The sequence below is a fragment of the Anomalospiza imberbis genome, chromosome 2 (assembly GCF_031753505.1).
Source record: "Anomalospiza imberbis isolate Cuckoo-Finch-1a 21T00152 chromosome 2, ASM3175350v1, whole genome shotgun sequence".
Taxonomy (NCBI): domain Eukaryota; kingdom Metazoa; phylum Chordata; class Aves; order Passeriformes; family Viduidae; genus Anomalospiza; species Anomalospiza imberbis.
In genome coordinates this window covers 12,215,952-12,241,901 of record NC_089682.1, presented here as the reverse complement: position 1 = coordinate 12,241,901, position 25,950 = coordinate 12,215,952, and the positions used below count along the sequence as shown (strand labels likewise).

General features: G+C 37.0%; 1 protein-coding gene across 3 annotated transcripts in view; it reads left to right on the top strand.

Moving 5' to 3' along the window:
- IL1RAPL1 (interleukin 1 receptor accessory protein like 1) overlaps window positions 1–25,950 on the top strand; it is a 680,356-nt gene that overhangs the window by 81,577 nt on the left and 572,829 nt on the right. For all 3 annotated transcript variants that reach the window (XM_068179827.1, XM_068179828.1, XM_068179829.1), the window contains one exon: window positions 3,012–3,117. In XM_068179827.1, the coding sequence (XP_068035928.1) occupies window positions 3,036–3,117 (82 nt within the window). In that variant the 5' untranslated portion in view covers window positions 3,012–3,035. Of the gene's footprint in view, window positions 1–3,011; window positions 3,118–25,950 lie in introns of those variants that run through there.

The following is a 25,950-nucleotide window of genomic DNA, read 5'->3' as shown; positions in this document are numbered from 1 at the left end:
TAGGCCTCGGGCATACTCATGGCAGGAGTGAAGGCATTTTCTGTTGACTTTGTTGACTTGTTGTGAGATTCCCCTTGGGATGTTCCTTTTATATTTTCTTCTGACTTGCTTATTTTGTTTTCACAACCAATTTCACAAGGGTGGCATTTTCAAGAATAGTCAATTTCTGATGCATTCACCCGGAACAAGGGACAAGAGATGTTAAATATCTGTTTTGAATCACTCATATGAATAACCTGAGGCGGATTTCCCAACCGCCCAGACAACTTCCAGAGCTGTGAGGCACCAGCTCCAGTAAAATGATCTTTACTTCTTTGCGTTTTCTTTGGTTGGGTGTTAGGTTTTTAAAATGGAGAGAAAACCAGAAATAGTTCTCCTCCTTCACAAAAGGGAGTGTAAACAGAAGAGAAGGGTTGGAAGGCTCTGGGGAGAGCCTGTGTAAGATCTGATTTGTTGCTTATATTGCTGTAAGGAGCCAGTGGCTGCTGCTGGGAGTCATCCCTCCCTTCTTTTTTCCCTGTAGCAGTAAGTTCTTTCTGGTATTTCCAAAGACAGCAGCAGACTTTACTTTCTAGGGATTTATCACAAGTCATGTAGGCAGCAGCCAGTTTAGCTTATGCCTGTAAGTTAGACCTGAATCTCTGAGAATAAATGCACATAAGAATGTCTTCCATGGTGATATGTTTAAAATGCAATTCCTGCTATATTATTATAATAATGGTTCCCCTTGTTGACTTGACAACTTAAATTAGTGATATATGCATGGACCAAGAGAAGATTTTTATTTACTGAACTGTTTCTCATTGATATTATTGCATTTACTGAGGGTCGTTTTGATAGAATCAATCTTTATAGCTACTCCAGAGTTTCCCTACACAAATATCTAAAAATACAAATAAATACATGCATACACATACATATGCAAATATATGTATATATTTGCATTTATTCACAGTGATCAGCAATATTATCTTTTGATGTGTGGTCAAAAAGGATGTCTTTGGATATGCTTTCACAGTCTGAACCTATTTACTGGATTTGTAATTGCATTGTAAGATCCTGTGGTTCTTTGGGCAATATTTATTAGGCTCACACAGAGCAAGGAGTTGACTCTTGCTAGTTCCCTGGAGACTGAAGCTATCAGCTTCAGGATTTCCTGCGGCATCAGTTAGTGCAGTGACTGAGAAATGAGATTTTGATTTCAGAAATCTTGACTAAGGTCTGCAGTAAAATGTGGCATTACACATTGTGGTATCTACTCACTGTGCCCCTGGAAAATTAACCTTTATTGCTAGCTTCTAAATTTCTTAAGATCTGTATTATTTATAACTGCCAGTGGTCATGCTACTTTGTTAAATTTTAAACTTTACTAAAAATGTTAGTGTTACCCATAATTTACCTCCTAGCAATCCCATATTTCATATTTAATTTCTAAGTTGCCTAAATTTTCTGAAGTAGCATGTAAATGTAGGCAAGTTAGTCTTTCACTGTGATGCTGGAATGCTGAAGCTTGTTAAAGACCATGAATGAACAAATACTTGAGTATTTCTCTGTGAGTACAAATATTGTTATAAAAAATAAAATATCACAAACTGTTGTCAAAATATATTATTTCACTTCCTCATCTTTATTAAATACATAGTAATGAATGTAATAGATTTGTGCTTGGTTCTGAAATGTTATGAAATGTAAAGCTGTAATACGGATTATATATGAAGTCATAATTTTTAAGCAATTCTTCCTGTAACTGGGAAGGATACCCCCTTTTTATATCCCTGCTGTTTCTTATTTCTAACCTGTTCTCTTCTAAGAGGAAGATATTTTAATATATTGCTTCCAAAATATATCCTGGATACTCAGTAACCTGATTATCAATGAAAGTGCAAAATATTCATGGTCTCTTTAGAAATCAAAACTTGTACTATGTGGCACCTTTTTAGAATTTTTTCAGTTGCTGTCCAGTGCTATGATTAATGAAAGTGAATATGAAAACTACGTTGGTTTAGTCTGGGTCTTAGTTATTATATTAAAGAACCATTGATCCCAGCCATTTGTCATTCCCATTAGACAAGAATATTTTTGTGTAAGCTACTCTAATGAATATAAATAGCACAGATAGGCTGCTGTCTAGCTTGAATAGGCAGATTTGTCCTCCTTTCCTCTTCCAACACACTGAAATATGAGATATTAGCCCTATCAACCTATCCTGAAGAAAGTTGATAATCATCATGGATAGATGACACCCTCTTACTTGTATGAGGAATTAACAAGATTAACAAGATGTTTAGTCCCTGTTTTCACCAGCAGCTCCTACCACTTAATACCCAGAGTAAGTAAATAGAAATACAGATCTTTTATTCACATGTTGGAGGTGAAGGCTAAAGCCTAGTCTGTGCTGTGCTTATCTCCATTCTAATTAATGTTCACTTCTGATTTATTGCTGTAAATATGTTAGTTTGAACTTGCATGGGAACTTGCTCACCTAGAAGGAAGTTACAAGTGTCTCTGCTGTTTACATTGATGTGCTCTTATTTCCCCCCGTCTCTGTTTCCAAGAAGATTATCGGATTTAATTTAAATCAATTGGTCATTTTATTGTGAATCTTCTGCTCAATTTGTGGTATTAATAAATAAGAGCAAAACTAATGAAGAAGGACATTATTTTCTTTTTCATGTTGGTGGGTGGTAAAGATTGTATGATAAAAAGAAATAAATAGATGTTTCAGGAGATCTGCTATAAAGTTTTAGCAGGGACCCCATGAATTTTCAGTGTGTAGACAAAGTTGTAGCTTAAACGCCAGGGTTAAATGTAGTGTGTGCATGTGTTTGTTTTAAAACTATTTTGGTTTGCATACTTTTTAAAAGAAAGATAAAACATTTTTAATGCTTTAAATTCCTCACAAAAACTGTATTTAGCTTTTCCACTATGTCAGTATTATGATTATTTACTTCAAAGTTGTTTCAGCACCAATGTACAACCAGTGTTTTTTTTCTATTTTTTTGGTACTCCAGGAAGCAGCCACGGAAAGACAGAAGATGAAAGCTCCTATTCCCAACTTGATTCTCTTGTATGCTACTCTGACTCAGAGCTTGAAGGTTGTAACCAAAAGGGGATCAGGTAAGTAAATCTTTATCTCTGTGGTTGCAATGTGTCTTGGAAAGAATTGCTTAATGTTTGCAAGTATACACCAGGATGTTGTTATGGTGGTTTGGAATACAGTGAAGAGGATTTTAAGTTCTGCAGCAAGAAGAGTTGACAGCTTCTATATATTTTTAGACTATTGTTTTCTGTGGACTTAATGAAAAAAAAATCAGATGAGAAATGAATATAACCTTTCACCTGCTGAAGGAAAGTTATTCCCAGAACTTTTTAACTTGCTTAAAAGACTATGTTGCAGTCAGTGTTATTAGGCTACTGGATTTATCTGTTTTACTATACACTTTGAGAAATGAAGTTCATAGAGTTTGGGTTTAAGCAACAACAAATAGATCAAACACATTAAATTTAATAACCATGAAAAGTGAACAGCAAAATGTGTTTTTGAAAGGAATACCTCAATACGTGGTTGAAGAGTGTAATTCGGCGAAGAAAAATAGTCAGTATTCAGACAGTTGGGTAGTTTTGGGTTAATGTTTTCTGTGTCACCCTGAAATTCTAATTTTACTCTCTTTGGCTTTTCACTGAGTAATAAAAAAAAAGGATTCTACTTCTGCAACCTATCTTGCTATACTGCACTAAAGAAAACTAAGTCCATAATGAAAGCCTTAATTCCTTGTTGGTGGATTAATGCAAGTCTTAATCCCATGTTGATTGAATTAGTTAATTTGGTTTGTTTTTGTTCTAAGTTTCCTTTTGGCACTGGAGTGTTTTAGGTAGCTTTTGTTGTGCTGTTCCAGAAGTCTCTGATTTATTTTTGTCTTCTGGTTGGTAGTAGTTGTAAACTGGTGCTTGGGGAGAACACAGCTCTTTATACATTTTTGTCAAGATCTTAAATTATACCTTGCATTTTCAATGGATTATATTTGTAACAACAGAATGAAGCAGATTATGTCTCCAATATTTTAGTACCTGGAAATGCTGATGTAGGGAAGGCAAACATAGAGTACTACTACAAAGTAAGGTATTCCTTAATGAAAACTTGAAAATAAAGGCTATTTGGGGTTATTTAAACTCAAGAAAACTGAAATACACCGCCTGTGTACAGAGCAAAGGATCTGGTTGACGTGTTTATAGGCTGCTGTAGCCTCGGTAGATAATGTACATATCCTTTGAATATGTCTGGCTAAGGTTGTCCTATTTGAATAAGATTTAATACTTTTAAGATAGTAGTCAAGGCCCCTTAATTCAAATATAGTAAAAAACATTATTGATCTTAAAGTAATTTTACAAAGACATCCGTTCTTAAGGAACTAAAAAAAAGTCCAGCTGTCACCTGTTACTTGAAAGTGACAATGATAAATGTGAGTTGTCTTTCCATTTTATTTTATAACTTTTTGCCAGTATCCTCTTCATCTGATTAACCAATGCAATGAAAAAATGGTAAATATACAATAAAATTTATTTTTGGGAAAGTAATATAGTTGCTGCCCAGCAAAAGAAAAAACATACAAAATTTTTTCAAGACATACAGCATTTGTTCTCATCCTGATGCTGTAATAAAAAGGAAAAACTATAAATCTTTGTATCATACCTTACTGTATTATGGGATCTTGAGGTTTTTGCATGCTTCTGCTGTGTAAAGCTTCAATTAGATGTATCACCAAGGGGGCAGTTTGTCATTCTGTGTGTGCAAAGGAAACAATCTCTAATTTACTGAAATCTCAGATCCTTCTGCCTTTGGCCATGCTGCTCAGTGATTTAAGATTTGAAGAACTTCTTCAGTGCTAGGTGGAATGTAGTAGTGTGTGATGGTTCTTGGTTTGATTTTGTTGTTGTTTGGTTTCATTGGGTTTGGTTTGGTTTAGTTTTTTTACCTCCCTTGGGTGCTCAGGGGGACGATTTTTGCAATCCTGAAGTGTTTCTACAAGGACAACGTTATTTAACAGAAGTTCTAACAAAATAAGATTGGCTTACGTGTACTGTGAAAATAAAAATAGTTTCCTAATATTAGTGCAATGCATAATTGGAAGCAGGGAAAAAAATCAACTTGGAAAATAGAACTTGAGTTTTTTGTGAACATGTTAGCCAGAGGCAGAGTGTGGTGAGGGCATGTTTTAAATCTCTTCAGTCAGTCCCACTTGTAAGTGAATTTTGTCCTTGAAATGTCACCATGAAAGCAAAGAAAAAAATTAAAAAGTAATATTTTATACTAACGAGTTCTTGTAAATATGGAGTTGCAGTAGCCACCTTTTTGAGATGTACTGCTTTTCTTCTTTCCCTGTTATAAATTACAGGAATATAATAAAGTTAAAGAAGTTTACATCAGTATACTAAATGTTTGTTCTAATTGGGATTTATTCCTTCTAATTCACTTTTGTTGGACCTGTTTCTGATGACCAAACCTAAAACCGCAGAACTTGTGTTCTTTATTTATTAATTCAGTGTATATATTTTCATATATATTAGATATTTTAATATTGATAATATTAAATTTATAATATTTATTGAATATATAGTATAATGTACTTTGTGTTTTTTTATATTCAGTAGTTAATATTACAAAGAGATCTGTCCTTGAAAATATGTCAATACAGTCAGAGTACTTGACCTCTTTTCTATGATTGTTTATCAGGTCTGCTAAAAAGATAGTGATTAACAAAATAATGAGTTTGTGAATCTGGTGGAGATACATTTCCAACAACTTCTCTTATTTTTCAAGAACTTCAGAAAGAAATTTTCTAAAAATCCATTGCAATTCTGGCCATCTATTGGTTTTAAGGACTGAAGTTATATTAAGTAATTAGCTATATGTGGAAACAATTAGAATCAACATAGTATTCTTGGTTTTGTTTGTTTGAAAAGAAGGTAAAAAGACTACAATAGAAGAAATCTTAGGTTGTGCTGCACTGGATTTGATCTCTGATCATGAGAGCGGTCCTTACACAAAGCACTTAAATTACTTCAAGGTAGTCTTTGAATCTTTCTACCACTGTGTGCTATGTATCAAATTAATATAATAATATAGGGAATAAAGGGAACAGTGTTAATCAAATATTTATTGCATTAGCCAGAAAACATACTTTAAATTAGTTTGCTCACAGCTTTTCAACTTACCTGTTTAACACTTTATCTTGTATGATTGTCTCTATCTGACAGAAGAGACTTTTTTCCCCAGTTAATATTTTAAATAAGTTCTGAACAGCTTCAAATTACTCTTTAATATATGTTGGATTTCACTTTCATTAAGAGCATGGATGACTGTGCTTGTTACATGAGAATGGATAGGTGAGCAGCTATAGTTAAAATTCATGCAAGATGATGCAAGAAACTTCTTCCTAATCCACGTATGCAAAAGATTTATAAGCACACCTTAACATTTCTGTCAAGTAGAGTTGACCATACAACACCTACAGTTTGTAATGCCTTCTCAAGAAAGAAAGGATTCTTTGCTGTAAGCTTCCCTGTGCCAACCACTAACTTCACAGTGGACATCATGGTTATTAATTGGGTATTTCAGGTACTCAGTGAAGTCTCCCTGAACCATAGAGGCTTCAGAGCCTGCAACAGTAACTGCAAAGAGGAATTTTCTTTTGTCAAATAATAGAGCTCAGATAAGATTTGCTAAATGGGAAGGTGACTTTTGCACTACTTCTCAGCTCCTTTAAATTTCTTAAAGCATCTTCCTTCATGAAACAGTTCTTGCCTGATCACAATGATCTGCTTGGTGCAAAGGAAGAATAAATACTTGAAGCCTACATGTTTTGATTCATTCAGCACATAATTTTACAGGGATTGAGTTTCACAGGATTTGAATTAAACTTCAAAAATGCAGAAGATAATGCCTGTTTCTTAGCGTGAAACCAAACTACATATAAATTTGTGCTGTGCCTAAGAAGTGTGTAGATTTACTTTTTGTGCAGTTCAGTTCTGTCCTTGATAATATTTTGAGAAATTTATGGTAATGTATTTCTAAATGTTTTCCTTTCCTTTCCTGAAATTATCCAGTTTCATAGTTTGAACTAAATTGTTGATTTTTTTTTTAGTCATGTGTTTTTACACTCATAGAACTTAGATTTCTAAAACTCTCTTCTTTACAGGTTGAATGGTATTTGATCACTTTCTTGTGCTGAACAGAGTTTTGGCTTATGAATTATTTAATATTCATCAAAGAGGAAGTAGGTTAGGAAAGAGAGCCTCATGCTGATGCATATAGACTTTTTTCCCTATAAGATATATGTTAAATGAAATATTTGAACACTGCATTGCCATCTGGTGGTTTTTTCCAAGGATGCTGAATAGACAAAAGAAAGAAAGGTTTGGGAAATTTTTCTTTAAAAAAAAAAAAAAGCCCCACAAATGTGGTAAAAGGGAAAATGTGGAAAAAAGTATGAAAAGAGATCTCATTACATAAAACAATTATGAGCTCATCAGTATATTCAGACAGTACTATTGTATTAGCTTTTTTCATGGTGAGATTGCCTAGATAACAATCTGACTGTCTTGTATCAAAGAGGTGAGAGTTGCTATTACTGCCTTTAGTTTTCTGCTTTGCTACAGATTATTCTGCATTATGAGTTAATTAATATTCTGTTCAGTTCTGCTTTTGTGAATAGAAATTTTCTTTCCTAGATCAAATTTATTCTACGATGGAATGATTTAACTGTAAGGAAAATCTTTCTAGTAATGGGTTTTTGGGATATGTATGAGATCCTTCACATCATTATGATGAGATTAAAGTCTAGATATGTATTTTGTTGTGTAGCAGTAGATTGCTTCTCTTTTTAATGTCTAGTATTTTTTGCCTTAGCTATTATTACTCAATATGGGTGGTTCTTGTCATGCTTGGATGAAAGATCAATATTATGAAAATATGGTAATAAAGACTTTGACACTGAGATGCTATTTTTGAATTTTATTTTTATGTGAGCAAAATATTAATTTTAATGAGGTAAAAATTATTCCAGATTTTTTTTTTTCGGAAAATAGTGGAATTCTGAGGAACAGACAGGAAATACATAATAAAATTTCAACTAGTTATTCTTTAAGAACTATAAGGTTATATTTTTCTAAATTATGGCCATCCATGATTTTTTAGGATTTATTGCTCATGAAATAATAAGTCTATTTTAGATACTTATAACAGTTGTATAAAAGAATATCTCTGAATAAAAAGACAATTTATGGTTTTCAACTTTTTTTTTTTTAACTGGAAAATGGACATATCTGTGCAATACTGTCCCTAACAGCAACCACACCAAGATTTTACACATAATGAGGAATGTCATAATGAGAACTCAACAATGTAGTTTAAAAAAAAAAAAAAAGTAATATAAGTAAGTCAAGACAGTATGACAAAACTTTGCATCTAGGAATAGTTTTTGAATTGATTTTACTCATCTGTACTTTATAATTGAACTGTCACTCTTTTGTAGAAGATATATATATATAAAATCCAGCTTATAAAAACCCTGAGAAATTGCACATAATTAAGCACTGAGCCTTAGCAGAGATCTGGTACCCAGCATTTGAGTACCTGTATTTTTAATTTTTTTTTAACCTTTCCAGGTGATATTTGGTGTCCTAATTGTGTAGTACTACATGAATAGTCCTATTCTTCTTAGTATCTCCCTTTCAGTAATTCCATTCTGTTTTTAAGTCTGCTTGTTTTTTGGTTGCCTAAGTATTTTCCTTTTGGCTTCTTGTCAAAAGGTAATTAGTTGATGGATGTCACATTGGATCTGGTATGCACTGAATAGTAATAAGAAGGTTCAAAAATAAATTAATATACCTGTTGTTCTTTTTCTTATACAATTTATGAGCAAAACACTCACATATGCTGTACTCCAGGTACTGTGAGCTTGGAGCAAAGCACTGTGGATATAAATAAAGGATATGCTTCTTGTAAACCATAGGAGTTTATGTCAATTGATATTAATGGCTCCTAGCTGTTGTTTTCACTCCGTTACAGAATGTTAATTTCCCATTATTAATTGATGAGACTTTAGGCTTGTTGTGTGGTTATGCAGAAACTGAAATAATATTTAGAGTCTGTGTCTATTTGATGTACAAGATTAACTTCCACGAGCAATGACTTTTTAAACTGGAACAATCAAGACTACTCTTATTACAATGAAAACGTTTTTTCTATCTCTCTGTTTGGTGTCAGGGAGAAAAAGTATAGTGAATATCAGTCCTAAGCAAATATGTGTGTACCTTTCTTATTGCACTGGGGAACTGAATAATTTTTTACATCATGACCTGATTAAGAAGTGAACCTTGCTTCTTATGAGGATTGTTTTAAAAAACTCATTTTGAATTGGCACATAAATATGCAACCTAGTTTATGGTCGTGACTGTGGGGTTGACTGGGGAAAACTCTGTGAATTTTTTTTTTTTTGAGGGAGAAGAGACAAAAAGATGAGGGTGAATCTTTACAGTTCAAAACACAATAAATAGAAATCCTTGTTTTATTCTTAGGCAACTTTCTTGTATTGTTATCTGTTAATTAAGTCCATATTGATTTTATTAACACTAATATTTTTCAGGTTTTTATCCTAAGAATAAAGTATGTTTTAGTTTTCTTTTGCACCTGTTCTGTTTTATTTAAAGATGGTTATTCCTCCCCATTTAAATGTGTAGTAGAAATCACTGTTTAATTTTTAATGTTACAACTTCCTCTTCGTAGTCGCAGAGTTAATTAACTGAGTGTACCCACTGTCTTGGATTTTTTCTAATTACTCTGCAATATATAGTTGTATGTCAGTGGAGGAGGGAGTTTCTTACTTTTGTACTTGCACATTTCTTTTAATGATAAAAACCTTCTGAAGCAATACAGTAATGGGGTCAGCTGAGATGAATGATTTCTTGTGCCTGCTGGGAGGGAAGCCTAGATGATCTAGAGATGCAAAGACTATGTAAATGTTCTGCCTCATTCTTCAACACTTGTACTCTTTGTCCTGAACTTCTGCTATCTGTCTAATTCTGGAGGGAATTGTGAGGCCTTCCATAATTAATATAATCCACAGAAAATGTTTGCATCTTGCTATTACTACATGGAACCAGGACATCAGAAGAGCAATTAGGGTCCTTTAGAACCTTATTTAGACATCAAAAGTATCCATATCCTCATCCTACAGCAATTCTGACAAAGTCATTTGCGCCAATTTAGGTATGATCCTCAACTTCTTTCTTAGTTTATGAAGGTAAACATCCATTTGATTATTGGTAGGTGAAAAGGGATGACTTGCTGGTTGTGAATCAAGAGATACTGGAAGAAAGTAGGAGTGAAGAATCAACTTATTCAGTAAATTTCTGCATATTCAGGAAGTTAGAGGGATCCTTTAGAATATGGTTTTGAAGCTGGGCATGGGGATGGCTTGGCTCCAATGGTCTCTACTCTGCTTTCATAAGCTAAGGATGCTATTCAATATGTCAGATGAACAGCAAATATGAGGATTGTATACCAAGGGATGGCAGAGAGACTATACTGCAAAGAAAGAAAGAAAGAAATATAATTCTGTTCCATTGGAGGATTTGGGCAGTAAGGAATGATTGCATCTCAAGTATAAATCCTTTGTGACACATTACTTATTTTGGAGACACTGTGAAAGTGGTAACTGTTACTTGTACGGTGAGCATTTATGAACAGGATGGCTGGCATTTTAAAAATAGTTATATGACCTTTTGTTGTTTCCAGGATCCATCCTGATACTTCTCAGAGTCCTGAGAGATTGTGAATAATACCACAGTATGTGAAAGGATTGTCTGTGTTTTGGCAAAGGGTGAATGTTTTAGAGTGTGCAATATATATTAAGAAATGACTAATGATAGGAAAGGAGACAAAACAAAATTGGTAGCCAAAAGGACAGTAATAGATATTCTTACATAGTTCGGTCATTGAGTTTTAGTGGCTGCTCAGGATGACTTTTCTTCCACAGTCCCTATGTTCCCTGGGGAACCATTAGGGATTGTTTTACTGATTGGCATCTGTTGGTAAACGGCCTAAAAGATTTGAAAGAGCCAGTGACCTTTGATCAGAAATCACTGTTGTAGAAGATTTATTTATTTATTTGAATATAATCCTGTCAATTTTATGTAGAATAATGACTGTGGAAAATAAGACAAAAAACCCTCAAGGACAAGTAATGGCCATCTGATATATTTCTGTTTTTTATTTAAGTGTACTCAGTAGTGAAAATTGTTAAAATATAAAAATAATAGCTATGAAAATGAATTCTGCCCATTAGAATATAATTTGTTGTTATACTTAAAGGAAATTAAAATTTATGACATCTGTCCTATTAAAATGTTCCTGACTTCCTCTTCCTGAAGGCTGGAGGAAGAAAATGCTAGAAGTGCCATATACACAGATATATGGGAGCTGACTTAGCATGAAAAGAGAAGGTTTTCCTTTAGATTGCAATTATGAATTCTTCAGATGTTCTTGCTCAGACTTGTTTCAGCTGTTATGGTCTTTACTTCAAAAGCAGGATACACAAGGTCCTGTAAGATTTGCATTTTTAATTTTTTTTTTTCAAAGCATTTTTTTGCAATTATAAGGAGAATTATCAGAGTGCTGTAATGGTAAATTACAAGGCAGTTTTGTTAGTTTAAAGGTGAGTGCTCCTGTAATTTCATCACCTGGCTCTAAAGGCATAACTCATTTCAGGAAACTGTTGGTTGTACAGATGCAAAGCAGACAATTGTGTTGAAGTGATCTAAAAATTAATTTAGTGGATAAGCTAACTTCCACAAATGACTCTTTTTCATCCTTGACGAAAAGGAGCAGTTTTTACTCGCTTGAAAGTAACCGCAACATACATGGCTTGGTCAGACCAAAAAAGAGCAGTCAGCAGTAAAGCTGTTGTTAATATTATTTTTTTAAAAAGTACAAGGTAGACTTAAATTCCAAAATTTCTGCTGAATGCCATTTGTGGTATAACCCAGAGTCAACTATGAGGCCAAAACAGAGAGACAGGGAAGAATAATGCAAAATCCCTGTACATGTATGTAGAGATAGCTGTGCTATGAGGGAAGGCTCAGCTCATTCCTACAGATCATGGAGCCTACAGAGATGCTGTTGAGCTCTCACACACGTGATCACTGGGGAGCAGCACAGCAAAAGAGGAGGGAAAACATGGAACAATAGTGTTAACCTCTGAGCTCTTTCTAATCAAACAATCTGAGCCAGGTATGAGAAGGAGTCAAGCTGCCTTTTCTAGAAGTGACTAATGCGTAGCTCATGGGTTCACAAGGGTCAGACCAGCATGGAGGCCAGTGAGTTCATTGTTTTCCTTCTGATGACTGTGCCAAGCACTTCACACACTCTGCAAAAAAAAAAAATCACTTTTTTTGTATCATATGTTTAGTTTCGCCATTGGCAGTGTTTTAAATGCAATTTATGTTTTTGTTATCTGAGAGAAAAAAAAATAAACTTTGTCTTTTTCTAGGAAATTGAATAAGAGTCAGTACCAAGGCATTCTAGTTCAGTAATAAACATTGTTTGAAACAATTATTCAGCAGAAATGCTAGCTGGTATAAATTTACAAATATGCACACTCATTTTTTTGTGTACTACTTGCTGTGAATTTTTAGCAAAAGGGGACTATTAATGGATGAAGTAGGAAGCATAAGATCAGAGAAAATATGAAAAAAACATGGCAAAGCATGTTTGTCAGAAAATACATTTTTATTGTGAGAAGTAGCTCTCATGTCAAGGAGAGAAGGAACAAATCACTTCTGGAGATTAGGAATGGTAAAATAGGATGGCTTAGATTTTTTAAATTACAATATATTTTCTCTATACATTTGAAATATATACCATAAAACCCACTTAAAAGTAATATGTAAGACTTGAGATTAAGGAAAACACTTCTTACTGCTTTTTGTCAAGTTTTCAAAGTAAACAGATTTATGACAAACATATTAATAAATTAATACATTTTATTGGTTCACTTGAAATAACCACTGTTACTGTTATCTGAACTTTTTTTTCTTATAATTCATAGTTAAATTAATATAAGTCTGTGCAATGAAATAATGAGATGTTGCAACAAAAACCAGTTTGGACAGGGTGTTATTTAACAACCTAAAAATTTATCACTAAGAGTTTGCTCAACAGTATGTGAAAACGCAAGGTCATTGCCCAGAAATTGCACAAAAAAAAAACCCAAAAAACAAACAAACAAAAAAAACACCCTAGTGGACAATTTTCAGGATGTAAGTTACTGAATCCTAGTGTGATTACACTTTTACAATGCCTAGAGAAGCTGATAACCCTCCTTCACAATAAGACTCCATGACAAAAAAGCAGCTGTCCTTATCATCTGACTAATATCATGCTATCTGTAATTCAGGGAAACTGAAAATAAATGAAAATTTATGCATATTTAAGTACGTGGACTGCTTTATTCATTCAAACTGTGTTTCAGTTTGTCACTGCTAAGTAATCCATGTGCAACAAACCTTTGCATTTCAAAGTAGCTGATACTTATCCAAAGCCAGCATATTTTATGTGTGTCTGGTATTGAAGACAGTTATGTTAAAATGTTAAAATGCTGCTGTTAATTCCAACTCTGCAGTAGATGCTGCATGTAGCATTGCTCAACATTGCTGTTGAGGATTTTGTGCCCAAGTTCTGAATTCGTTTTCCCGATAGAGACAGTTGAAAATGTTAGTAAGCTATAGGAACTCTTGGAAGTTAATTACTTTGACAAGCTTTGCCATGTAGGAGAGGAATCTGGATAGGTTGGATTCCTGGGCTGAGGGCAGTTGTATGAGGTTCAAAAAGTCATATGCCAAGTCCTGCACTTGAGGAAGAGTGGCTGGAAAGGTGCAAAGAGGAAAAGGAGCTGGGGGTGCTGGTCAACAGCAACTAGACATGAGCCAGGTGTGCTCAGTGGGCCAGGGAGGCCAATGGCACCTGGCCTGGATCAGCAGTAATGTGGCAGCAGGACCAGGGCACGGATTGTCCCCTGTGCTCGGCACTGGTGAGGCCACACCTCAAATCCTGTGCCAGTTTTGGGCCTTTCACTACAAGAAAGGCATTGAGGGGCTGGAGTGAGTCCAGAGAAGGGCAGCTGAATTGGGGAAGGGTCTGGAGCACAGGTCTGAAGAGGAGCAGCTGAGGGAGCTGGGGGTGTTTGGCCTGGAGAAAAGGAGGCTCTGGGAGGACCTTTTTGCTCTCTATAACCACCTGAAAGGAGGTGTTGACATGTGGGGGTCAAGCTGCCCCACGGTTCAGGCTGGACATAAGGAGCAATTTCTTCACTGAAAGGATGGTGAAGCATTGGGATGGGCTCCCCAGGGAAGTGGAAGAGTCACCATCTCTGAAGGTGTTCAAGAAACGACTGGATGTGCCACTTAGTGCAAAGGTTTAGTTGACATGATGGTGTTCAGTCCAAGGTTGGACTCAATGTTCTTAGGGGTCTTTTCCAACTTTAATGATTCTATGATTCTATGTAATTTATAAGTATCTAATTATCTAATTATTCATTTGCATCAAAGATGCTTTGTTATATTCTGAGAACCTCCCAGTTCCTTTATTTTTCTACCTGCAGCTATTAAAAATAATTTATGTTTTATTAGGTTGATTTAATTAATATGCTCAGTGAAACAGCTCTATTTTCTCTCCCATTTGCCTGATCTTAATTTCTATGCCAAATTTAATATGAAGGCCTTAAATCTTGTTTCTTGCTTAGGGGAAAGGTCAGGCATCAAGTTCCATCATGCTCTAGAGAGAAGAATAATGTGTTATATTATGCTTTGTTCACAGTACTTCATTGCTTTAAGCAATTCTGAATGACCAGTCACATATGAGAGTAGTTTTTGTTTACATCTATTTCTGTCAAAGAAAATTTCATGCCTTTTCCCCTTCTTGAAGACCTCTCTTGCCGAGTTTTATTGTGTTTGTGGATTGGTTTTGGAATTTTTACTGCAGTAAGTTAGTATTGGTATAAGCAGTACAATGCTGTATATTTTTTTAAATTTTGGGGTGAAATTATATTACCTGCTAATAAGTCTCTATTTGACTTGCAGTAGCATAATGACATAATCTAAATATGGATAATTAAAGCTGCCTGTATAGATGAAATATAAACAACTATGGTGGCAAATTCCATTACCTGGGATCTACCATTCCAGTAACTGGTGAAGATTACCTTTGCTACGGTTGTTAGTAGAATAATATTGAAGGGCTTTTTGACCACAATTGAAGATGGCTGAGCCAAGTAATAGTTTTGATTTTTTTCAGCATTCTTTTGTAGAATAATTCAAGTTGGAAGAGATCTTTGGATGTCTTAGGTTTAAAGTAGGGTCATCTCTGACATCAGGCTGGGTTGCTCAGAACTTTATCCATGTGAGTCCTTTAAAACCTCCAGGGACAGAACTTGCACAAAGTCTCTGGGAAATTGACGGACTCTTGCCTTCTGCTAGGGGTCTCAAAATATTCTTTTATAGTTCTTGCATTAGGTCATGAATTAATGCATGAACTATAATGCATGAATTAAAAACCAAGTCTGGTAGACCCAATATGCTAATAAAATCTGAAAAAGGAGAAAAAAAGACAAAACCAACTAGTTGATAACAGGTTTGGTTATCTGCAGCAAAATAATGAAAAATAATTAACCTAAATAAAAATATTTTTTTCTTAAAAAAATCTTAGAAAACGCTTTATAATGAAATAAAAAGTGATAATTTAATATTCAATTAGTTCAACTTTCTGCATAATTTATTCCCATATGTATGCTTTTCTAATTTTTTTTTTCTTTTCCTTAAGGCAATTTACTGCTTCTATTAAAGGCTAGTGGAGATTAGGTTCCTGATGTGAACAGAAACCTGATAGAACCATCCATTTTTTTATATTGTTTACATATAAAGTTATTTAAATTCATTGCAGTAACTCCAAAATTTGTTATATAAAATGAAGGTTTTTTAAAATAAATCGCAGCTCTGATTTCTCTAATATAATAGTGGTTAGAGTAAGACCTTTGAAACAAACTGTGTGATTGGGAAGAAATCTATGAAGTGTAGCTAACCCTGTCAATAAAACTTCTACTATCAGAAAAGTGTTCAATTGATACATATTGAGTCTGCTAGAATACACCACTAAAACAATAAATTACACTAATTATTGAGCAGGAAGCTTAGGTTTTCATTAGCTAGCTTGTGACTTTCTGAAAGAGGGCAATAATACTTGTTATACTTTGCTCCTTAGAAAAAACAAACTAAAAACCCTATCCAAAATAATCACAGTTTCAAAACAACGTTTTGTATGGTTTTAATTGATATTACTTCTTTTAATTGGGATATAAGCACAAAAATTCGAACTCACACAGTTTTAAGCATTCAAGAACTTCCAGAATAGTTAGTGATGTTGTCTGTTTCAGGTTGCATCAATGGATAATGTTTTCATGGTAAGCCCTAAAACATTTGCAGGTTTGCACTCCCTGACTACAACTGACTTTTCAATACCATTTTAGTCTGTAGTTTAAACTTTTTTTTCCTAAGGTGAAAGGAACATTTTTTTAATCTTCTGAACTGGATATTACAGTATCTATTATTTTCCTCAGGACTCTGCTGGGTATCTCTCATGCTCAAGGATGAACCCTTCAAACAGTGGTCAGATTATGTAGGGCTTTCTTTGTTCGTTTTCTTTTCCTTCTGATGTTGGAATCCAAATGGATTAGTGTGTCATGTCGGAAGCTAATCACAGGTAATTAAATGGATTTGTATGCAGCTGAACGCTGAGTCTTAAAGAAGGGTTAAATGCTTCCACTGAAAAAAAAGGAGATAGAGCCCTGACCAGAGGTAGTAGACTAGGCAATTTAATAACCAAAAAAACCCAAACAAAATGAAAAAAAAAAGAAGTTCTGAATTAATTTTGCTTTATGTAACATTCTATTTTCTTCAGTTCCCAACACAATTATATAGCTGTGTCTGAAAGAATAACTAAAATAAAACACAAATATAATTCCAAAGCAGTGTGGTTCGCTGAGACTTCAAATTGGTTTTTACCAGTGTTCGGTTACTGACTTTCTCTTAGTCTTGTCTGCCTGCAGCTAATATGGGATTATAAAGAGCTGAAGCATTCTGAGATGAAGGGAGAGCAAATTTGTTTAAAACAAAATCTGGATGAGGAACTTTAAATTTACCTTGCAATGAATTGCAAGTCCCACACATTGGCATGAATCTGCTTCATGTATGTGAAAGATTTACACAATGAACTAGCTGCAACTGGAGAAATGAAAGTGCAGGATCAGTCTGAAGAGATCTCAAAACATGATAATTTGGAATCTTCCAGTCAATTGCATATAACAGTCAAATCCTTCTTATTTAAAGCCAGCTATGTTAGTTTATTTCAAATGTTGGAAGAACTGGGAAACATATTTACCCTGAACAAGTAAAAGATATAACTTAAATATTGAATTTAATATAGTTAAGCATGGCAAATATATTCCCACATGAAATATTTTATAGGAAAAATGTTAACTTCCATGAGAACAGTACATTTATAAAAATATACATAAAAATAAAAAATTCTCAGTCTCTAGTCTACCAAGATAATTTTATAAATTTTAACTAAATGCAATCTAATATTCTTTACTTTTTCAAGTGTATTATTTCCTCCTTTCTGGATACCCTCCCTTGTTTCTATGCAACAATCCAATTTTTTGGCGAGTTTCCATCTTCACTTTTGAGCTGTTATTGAGCTTCTCCCATTGACAGTCTCTGTGATCAGAAAGTACTTCTACTAGATGCATTTAGAGATGACTGTTCTTGACAATCAAACTCCTTAAAAATCTTTAGAATATGTTCAGAACAGATGTAAATCTTTTCAGCTTATAGAAACTCAGGGGGTTTCTGGTGAATTGTACATCACTTTGATCTTTAACATCAGCAGAAGAAACAAAATGGCAAATCACTCAATTATAGTCCTTAGGGATCACAGAATCACAGAATGGGTGCGGTTGGAAGGGACCACATCTGGTCTATCTCCCTGATCAAGCAGGGCCATCCCAGAGCACATGGCACAGGATTGCATTCAGTTGGCTCTTGAATATCTGCAGTGAGGGAGACTCCACAACCTCTCCGCACAGTCACTGTGCAGTGAAGAAGTTCCTCATATTCAGGTGGAACTTCCTGTGCATCAGTTTCTGCCTGTTGCCTCTTGTCTCTTGCTTGGCACCACTGAGAAGAGCCAGGGAATAAAATTGCTGTGCTGCCCCTCAATACCAAGCGAGCATTGCATTAAGGCACACATTAATGTGACCCTTGGGGGTCTGGGATCAGGCTTCACATGGCTATGGGAACAGCTGCAGAGGTTATGGGACCTTCTTGCCTCCTCCACATCCCACTGAAGGGCAAATGCAAGCTTCCCTTTTCTTCCAGGTTCCTCATCATGTCCCCTGCTAAGGAGAATAAGGAAAAATGCCATTCTGCGTTTTAATCTGTCTGCACCCTGCAACATCCACTCAGAACTAAGGACTTTCTGAAAACCATGCTGGATGAGTGTTGTTATCAGGAGGAGATTTGTGATCAAGTAAGGAAATTGGATTCAGATAGTAAATAAAAGTTTGATAATTCTTTATTTCTGTCCCAGTCCTTTTCAGTAAGTTCCACTTTGGTTTTCAGAGTGCCACCTTCTCAGCTTAGTGCTCTTTGTGTCCTTTTTTCTCTTCTACCTTCCTTTGTCTGCTCTGTTCCTTTGCTAGTGTCTATCTGTACCCATGGCAGTTCCAGCCAAAGGCCCTCACAACATCATTTTTCCCAATTCACATGCAAAAACAAGGCTTGATTAAGTTATGAAGGCTGGTTGTGAAATGTCATTGTAAGATCATGCTCCCTTTGGGTTTTGGCCCTTTTAGAGCTTTGCCTTAAAGGGCAGGAACATCTTTTCCTTGCTGGAAACTGGAATTCCAGACCATTGCAGCGTGTGCCACGGATAACAGAGGGGAATTATCGAGGCTCCCGGGGTGCTGTTTCTGCCTTGCCTCCCAAGGTAGCCATGCAGATGCAGGTGACAAGGTCCTGAAGCTGTGTGGGCTCCCAGAGCAGACAGCAGATGTTTGTTTTCTGGACATTTTCAAGTACATTCCCAGCTCGAAGCAAAGGGAAGAAGAAAAGGGAAGCACGGAGCTGACAGAATCATGGCATGCTTGCAGCTGGAAGGGACCCTGTGCAGGTGATATAGTCCCATTAGGGAGAGATGCCTCTGCCCGGTTGAAGATGCAAAGGAGATGCAAACATATGGATTTCATTTAACCTGGATTTTGTTTAACAGGAAAGGGGAGGTAAAGAGATAGAAATAAATAGGAAAGAGGTCTCAGAGAGAGAGAGCAGAAGATAATCAGTTGAAACTAGATGATCTTTAAGGACCTTCCATTCATTCTGTGATTCTAGAAGTTATGTGGATATGTTTTTAATTTGATATTATTATTTATGACTACTAGTATTCCATCTTCTTCACCTTAGTTGTCTTCTTTACTACTACTACTACTACTACTACTACTACTACTCCTTTTTCTTCATCTTAGTCATTCTTATTTTTCTTACTCTTCTTATTGTTTTTCCTATTCTATTTATTATTTATTTCTACTCTTATCCCTTCTTCTTCTAATTCATATTCAACTTATTATTCTTAGTCTTTTTCTTATTATTATTACTTACTGCTATTATTTCTTCCTCTTTATCTTCTTCTTCTTTTTCTTCTTTATTTACTACTACTGCTACTACTACTACTACTACTACTATTACTACTACAATTCTACAATTTCTTCTTCATCTTCATACTCTTATTCAACTTACTATTTTTATTGTTATTCTATTTATTCTTATTATAATGTCCTACTACTATTTCTTTATCATCTTCTTATTCTTATTCCTATTCTTTTTGTTTGGTTGGTTTGTTTTTTTTGGGGGGGGATTTTTTAATGGGTTTTTTTCCTGTTTTTCGTTCTTACTACTACTGTTTCCTAAACCCAACTTTCATAGTAATGGGAGAGTGGTTTTTGTTGCAGTCCTGCTCAGCCTGGAGGGACACATCCAGGTGAAGGCAGCCCGTGTGGCCCGCTCAGGATGCTGGGCAGGCTCCGGGCCAGCCGCCACTAGCGGGGCCCAGCCTGGCGCGGGCAGCGGGTTCTCCCCGTCCGGCTGTGGCCTCAGGCAGGGGTGGTGGAACAGCGCCTGCAGCGCACGCCTGAAGCGGGACGAGCGCTTCTTAGGGGGAGCTGGCGGCTCCCCGAGGGCTCCTGGCTGGGAGCTGAGGGGCCCGGGGGGCGGCAGGGGCTGTGCGGGGCAGGGCCCTGGATCTGTGCCCCAGCTGCCTTCACCTGCTCGGCCAAGGCCGGACAAGCTGCTGCCTTGGCCGAGTCCTGGGGAGCAGCGTTGGGGTCCTGCAGCAGCTGTGGGTACCTGGGGTTGACCCCCAATGGTTTGGATGTTGATGCATTCCCAGTCATCCTGCAACTCCTCTTTGTCACTTTCGTCTCCATCTTGGGACAATTCTGGGTCTTGATTGATTTCCCCTTCGGACAGCGCCTGGTGAATGGAGTGTTCCACTTGGGAAAGCACTTTATCACTGTCATCTTCCTCCTGGGACAGCTCTCGGGGTCTCTCCCAAATTGACAGATTCCTCCACTTGGGCAGTTCCTGGTCCATGAAGGGTTCCTCTTCTCCCTCCTCCCTGGCCCAGTCCCACTCTCCCCACTTGTCTGTTTGCTCCCACTGCTCTAGGAGCTCTTCCAGCTGCCACCCAGGGGAGAGGTCTGGAGAGCAGCAGGGGCTGTGTGGGGCAGGGCCCTGGCTCTGTGCCCTGTCTGAGAGGGAAGGAGACGACTGCCTTGGCAAATCAGGGGCTACTGGGCCCTGGTTCCCAGGCAGCTGCCCTCTGGCCCCATCCCAGCTCCCTCTGTCCCCTCTCCCTCAATGGCTGGCTGTCACTTGACTTGCCAGCTCCATGGCAAGGAGGGGGGAGTTGGGGTTTGCCTCCTCTGAGAGCATCTCCATCATACTCTGCTGCAGAGGCTCTCAGGGGAGGTGCTTCCTTGTGAGACAGCTGCTCTCCTGGCACTGGGCACTCCAGGGCTCTGCACCCCTTAGATACCCCTCGAGCAGGGTGGGGCTCTGCCATGTCACAAGAATCTCTGGGCACCACAATGTCCTGCATCCCCAAGGGCTCTGACACAACAGGCCTGTGTCACAATGGGCCACACCCAACATCCCGTCTGCGGCCAAAAGCCTGGGACTGGCATGGTGCAGTCCTTGGATTTAGGCACTTATAGCCCCTGATGTGCCCAGAGCCCTGTGAGGCTTTGGACACAATCCCACACAAGAGCCCGAGCCCCACACTGCAGAGCCCTGGCTTTGGAGGGTGGGCTATCTGGGGCATAAGCCATGGGACAGATGGACGCAGCCAGAGGGTTGTGGTCAGTGGCTCTGTTGGAAATGATACAACTCCTTAAATATTTAAGTCACTTTTGTCATGGGTTTGTTCGCCTTTGCCAAGGTAGGGGGCAATTGAGGGTTTTCTTCAAGAAACTCTTTTAACCAAGGATTTGCATTTTGCTGGCTGAGGCCTGATGGGCTTCAGTCAACACAACAAAGATTCCTAGACTCTGAAAGTTTAACATTTACAGGTTGAGAATAGCCAGAAGATACAGAGAACATAAATGGACATTAGCAAACATTAGCCCCTGGTATGGTTGGAGACACCTGGTTGCAAACACATATTTGTGTCAGCAGCAAACTCGCTGAAGGCACACTCTCCCCTGCCATCCAGAATGGGCAGAACAGGACAAGAAGAGCACTGCCAAGGATGGACAAAAAGGGGAACTTTCCTTAGGGAGAGTGGAGCAGGAGAGGTGTTCTTCTTCCCGCCAAAGCCCGCCAAAGACACCAGTGTCAAACTCAGAGGTTTTGTTGGTTTTCATAGAACAAAGGGTTTCCCCTTCCCTCAGTGTTACAGAGTGGTGCTGTTTGCACCCAAAGCAGCATCTGCAAAGTGTTATGTGAACAGCCCCATGTCTTTTCATGTGATAAATAACTCCATTATGGTCACCTGAAGGCTCTTGGCTTTGGTTACCAATGGGTCAGTCTTTTTCCCCAAAAATGAAAGATCATAGAATCTTTGTGTCCAGGAGGCTGAGGCTTACTTAGCTGACTTGTGGTAGAATTACCTTCAGATACTTACATTGATATGGTCCCCTATATATTTTAACATAACCTGAGCTTTTTTATAGCTTCTCCCAATAACTGATTCTAGCATTGTATTGCCTTTATTAAGCATAGAAAGTGCAGCAGTTAAATGACATTATTTCATGAGATGCCCTAAAACCATCAAAATTCAGACACCTTTCTGAGTCACAGTGTCATTCTTGCTCTGGGCAAGGAGGTAGCAATTTGCTGCTGGCCTAATTTTTTACTAGCTCAAATTTTCCAGTTTCTCCCCTACCTTCTCTTCCTATCTGTGTAGCTTCACTTCTCTGGCCAGGAAAAGCTCACTGATCCAAGTTTTTGACAGACTGAACAAGGAACGAAGGGAGATGTTGCATTGCATTAGTGCTGAGGAAGCGCCTTGTTCAGGAGCAGCTGAGCCCTTCAATTTTCATCTCTCTCCTGTAGGAGCTCTGTTGTGTTTTGACATTTATGAATACATATTAGAAACCAACAAACAGTAGACCATTGATGTTAAATGAGTTTTGCTGGTAGTTTAGCTTTTCATGTACATTTTTCATGTATTTACTTAATGTTGTAAGGACAATTTATCAGCTTCTGGTGGCAGCCAGCTTTCCTTCAGTGTCTTAAAAAAAAATAAGTGAAACTATAGACTGCTTTTAAAAAAATAAAAGTAAATATCAAATGTCAGAAGTCAGAATTTGACTTCCAGAATTCTCTTTTTGACCATCAGAGAGGAGTTTTATAATTTGTTTCTCTATGCCTGGCTATGCACCTTTTAATTTATTTTACTGTGTTGTACTGCACATCCCTGATATGCTGACTGAGAACTTTTTGTAAAGTAATATAACATTTCTTGAAATATTTTGGTTCTAGGAGAGATTCTATTATACGACATCTCATTTATTTCTGTTCTGTGGAGTGTATGCTTGTGCAATCTAGTCTGAAATAGGTTAGTAGATCAAAAATAACACAATGGGATAACCTGTGTGATTGATGATGGAGGGTACTGGCAGGGCAGCAGTCAAGCAGACTGCATGGTATATTTGGCATTTCTACAAAATCATTCTGTTAAATTAATAGCCACATAATTTTCAATCCCATAAAATTTGGCTCCACTTTTAAATTTATGTTATGGTCACAGGGAGGACTAATTTTCTTTTCTGATGTTTGACTTTTATAAATGTACTATAATTCAAAGCCGTGAAAATGTAGTGTTATATTACTAAGGAATGAAGTTAAGCAAAGACCTTTTAGCTGATTTCAGTTTTTACAAAATACTTTGAGACAAAATTTAGATATTAAAAGTTACATGTCACGTAGCATTTTGGAATCAGGTACTTCTTGATTTAAATATCTCAGATAGAACATGTGTCTCAACTATTTTTGAACCTTTTCTACCATGGGAGCTCATATGGTAGAGATGCTGTCAATTACCAGCTAAAAATTTGACTTATAGTAATTTTTAAAAATAGATGTGGCAGTCAATTTAAATTTGGTATTCAACAGAACAGAAAAAGAAAGTTTGAAACATGGATTTTAACTGAAATGGTAAAAACTACCCTAAACCCAACAGATGTTATAGTATTGAGCTAATTAATGCATTGAGGAAAAAATCTTGTTCAACTCCATTTTTAACATGATTCAGAATTCTCTTACTTCTCTGTGGGTTATTTCCAGGATTTGGGGATGTGGAGTATTTTTATCCTGGAGATAAATTTCATAATTTCTAATTTAAAAAAGTTAAGCTGATAGTGTTGAAGCAGATTTCCCTTTATGAAGTTGTATTAAGCCAGCGTAACACAGTTAAGTAAAGAAGTCTTCCTATTACCTAAACACTTTATATTTTGAGAATAGAGTTAAAGGTTACTTGGCATAAAGGCAGTGATCCTGTTTTTAGGTCTGAGTGTGATTAACTATTTTTAATACATGTGGCTACCATTTATGTGAAAATGTTTGCACACGTTTCAAAATTTTGGCTTTATTTTGACAGAGAAGGTTAAAATTTGCAGAGAAACATGACTGAGGTCTCAACAATGGTGGTTTTGTGGGAGCTCTTCATTTTTAGCATCAAGAGCATAGGACCAGTTTATACACTGACATTCAGTTCCACAAAACAGAAGAGAAACTGTTGAAGAGGAGGCCTCTTTACAAGGGAACATGAGAGAACACCTCTATGGATCTTTTGCCTTAGAGGCTTCCCAACATCCCCTAGGAAATCTAAGCCTCACTGATGCCAGTACCATACACTTCTATGAATGGTTTGAAGCACTTCCCTCCCTTCCTTTCCTCCAGTATCTAGTCAGTTGATAAAAAACTGTCTGCTAGTCTGTGAAGGAGACACGTTTCTTCCATGATGTATGTGCAGAGCAGAAGACAATGGTTTTTATTCAAGCTTGTTTTTAATCTTTTCAGGAACAGTAACCCTACTAGAATTTTCTAAAGCATCTAACATATTTCTCATTGCACTTAAGAGCCCAGAGTGGTCTAATGAAGGTAACATTCTGCTGAGTAATATGATGTAGTATTTAATCTCAGTGTTCTAAGGAAAAGAATAGTTTTGTTCTTCTCCTCTGAGCTCCTGACTGCATTGCACATTGCTTCACATTTCTTTTCCCCAGGCAGAAACTGACCATTAAATATATTTATGTACCTTTGTCCTGCTACAGTTCTCAGAGTTTCCTTACTAAATTATTTTAAAATATTTTCCTTGATACTAATTATGTAATAATATATAACTCTAATAATGCATCCATTCCTACTTGCTTAAATGAAGTATGCAGAGTGAAGATCAAAATAATTGAAAAATCTTATTTTTACCTATCAGTTTTTCAAATGCTCAGAAGCTGAATTTAAAATTATGAAATTCATATAATTACCTTCAAATTCAAATTTCTTTAAACGGTTGAGAAATTAAGTCAATATTTTAATTTCTTTGATCACTGAATTAATCTGTCTTTGAGCTAAGCAGACCTACAAAACTGTCTTTAAAAGCTACATCACAGAATCACAGAATCACACGGTTGGAAGAGACCTTCAAGATGCTCGAGTCCAACTTGTGCCCTAACACCTCAGTTAAACCATGGCACTGAGTGCCATATCCAATCTTTTTTTAAACACATCCAGGGATGGTGACTCCACCACCTCCCCAGGCAGACAATTCCAGTACTTTATTTCTCTTTCTGTATAAAATTTTTTCCTAATATCCAACCTGTATTTCCTTTGGTGCAGCTTAAGACTGTCCTCTTGTTCTGTCAGTTGCTGCCTGGAGAAAGAGACCAACCCCACCTGACTACAACCACCTTTCAGGAAATTGTAGAGAGTGATAAGGTCACCCATGAGTCTCCTTTTCTCCAGGCTAAACACCCCCAGCTCCCTCAGTCATTCATGACAGGGCTTGTGTTCCAAGCCTGTCACCAGCCTCGTTGCCTGCTCTGGACGTGCTCAAGTGTCTCAACTGAACTTGCTCAAGTGTCCTTCCTAAACTAAGGGGCCAGAACTGGACACAGCACTCAAGGTGCAGCATCACCCGTGCTGAGTTCAGGGGAAGAATGACCTCCCTGCTCCTGCTGGCCACACTATTCCTGATACAGGCTAGGAGCCATTGGCCTTCTTGGCCACCAGGGCACACTGCTGGATCATGTTCAGTTGGCTGTTGACCAGTACCCCCAGGTCCTGGGC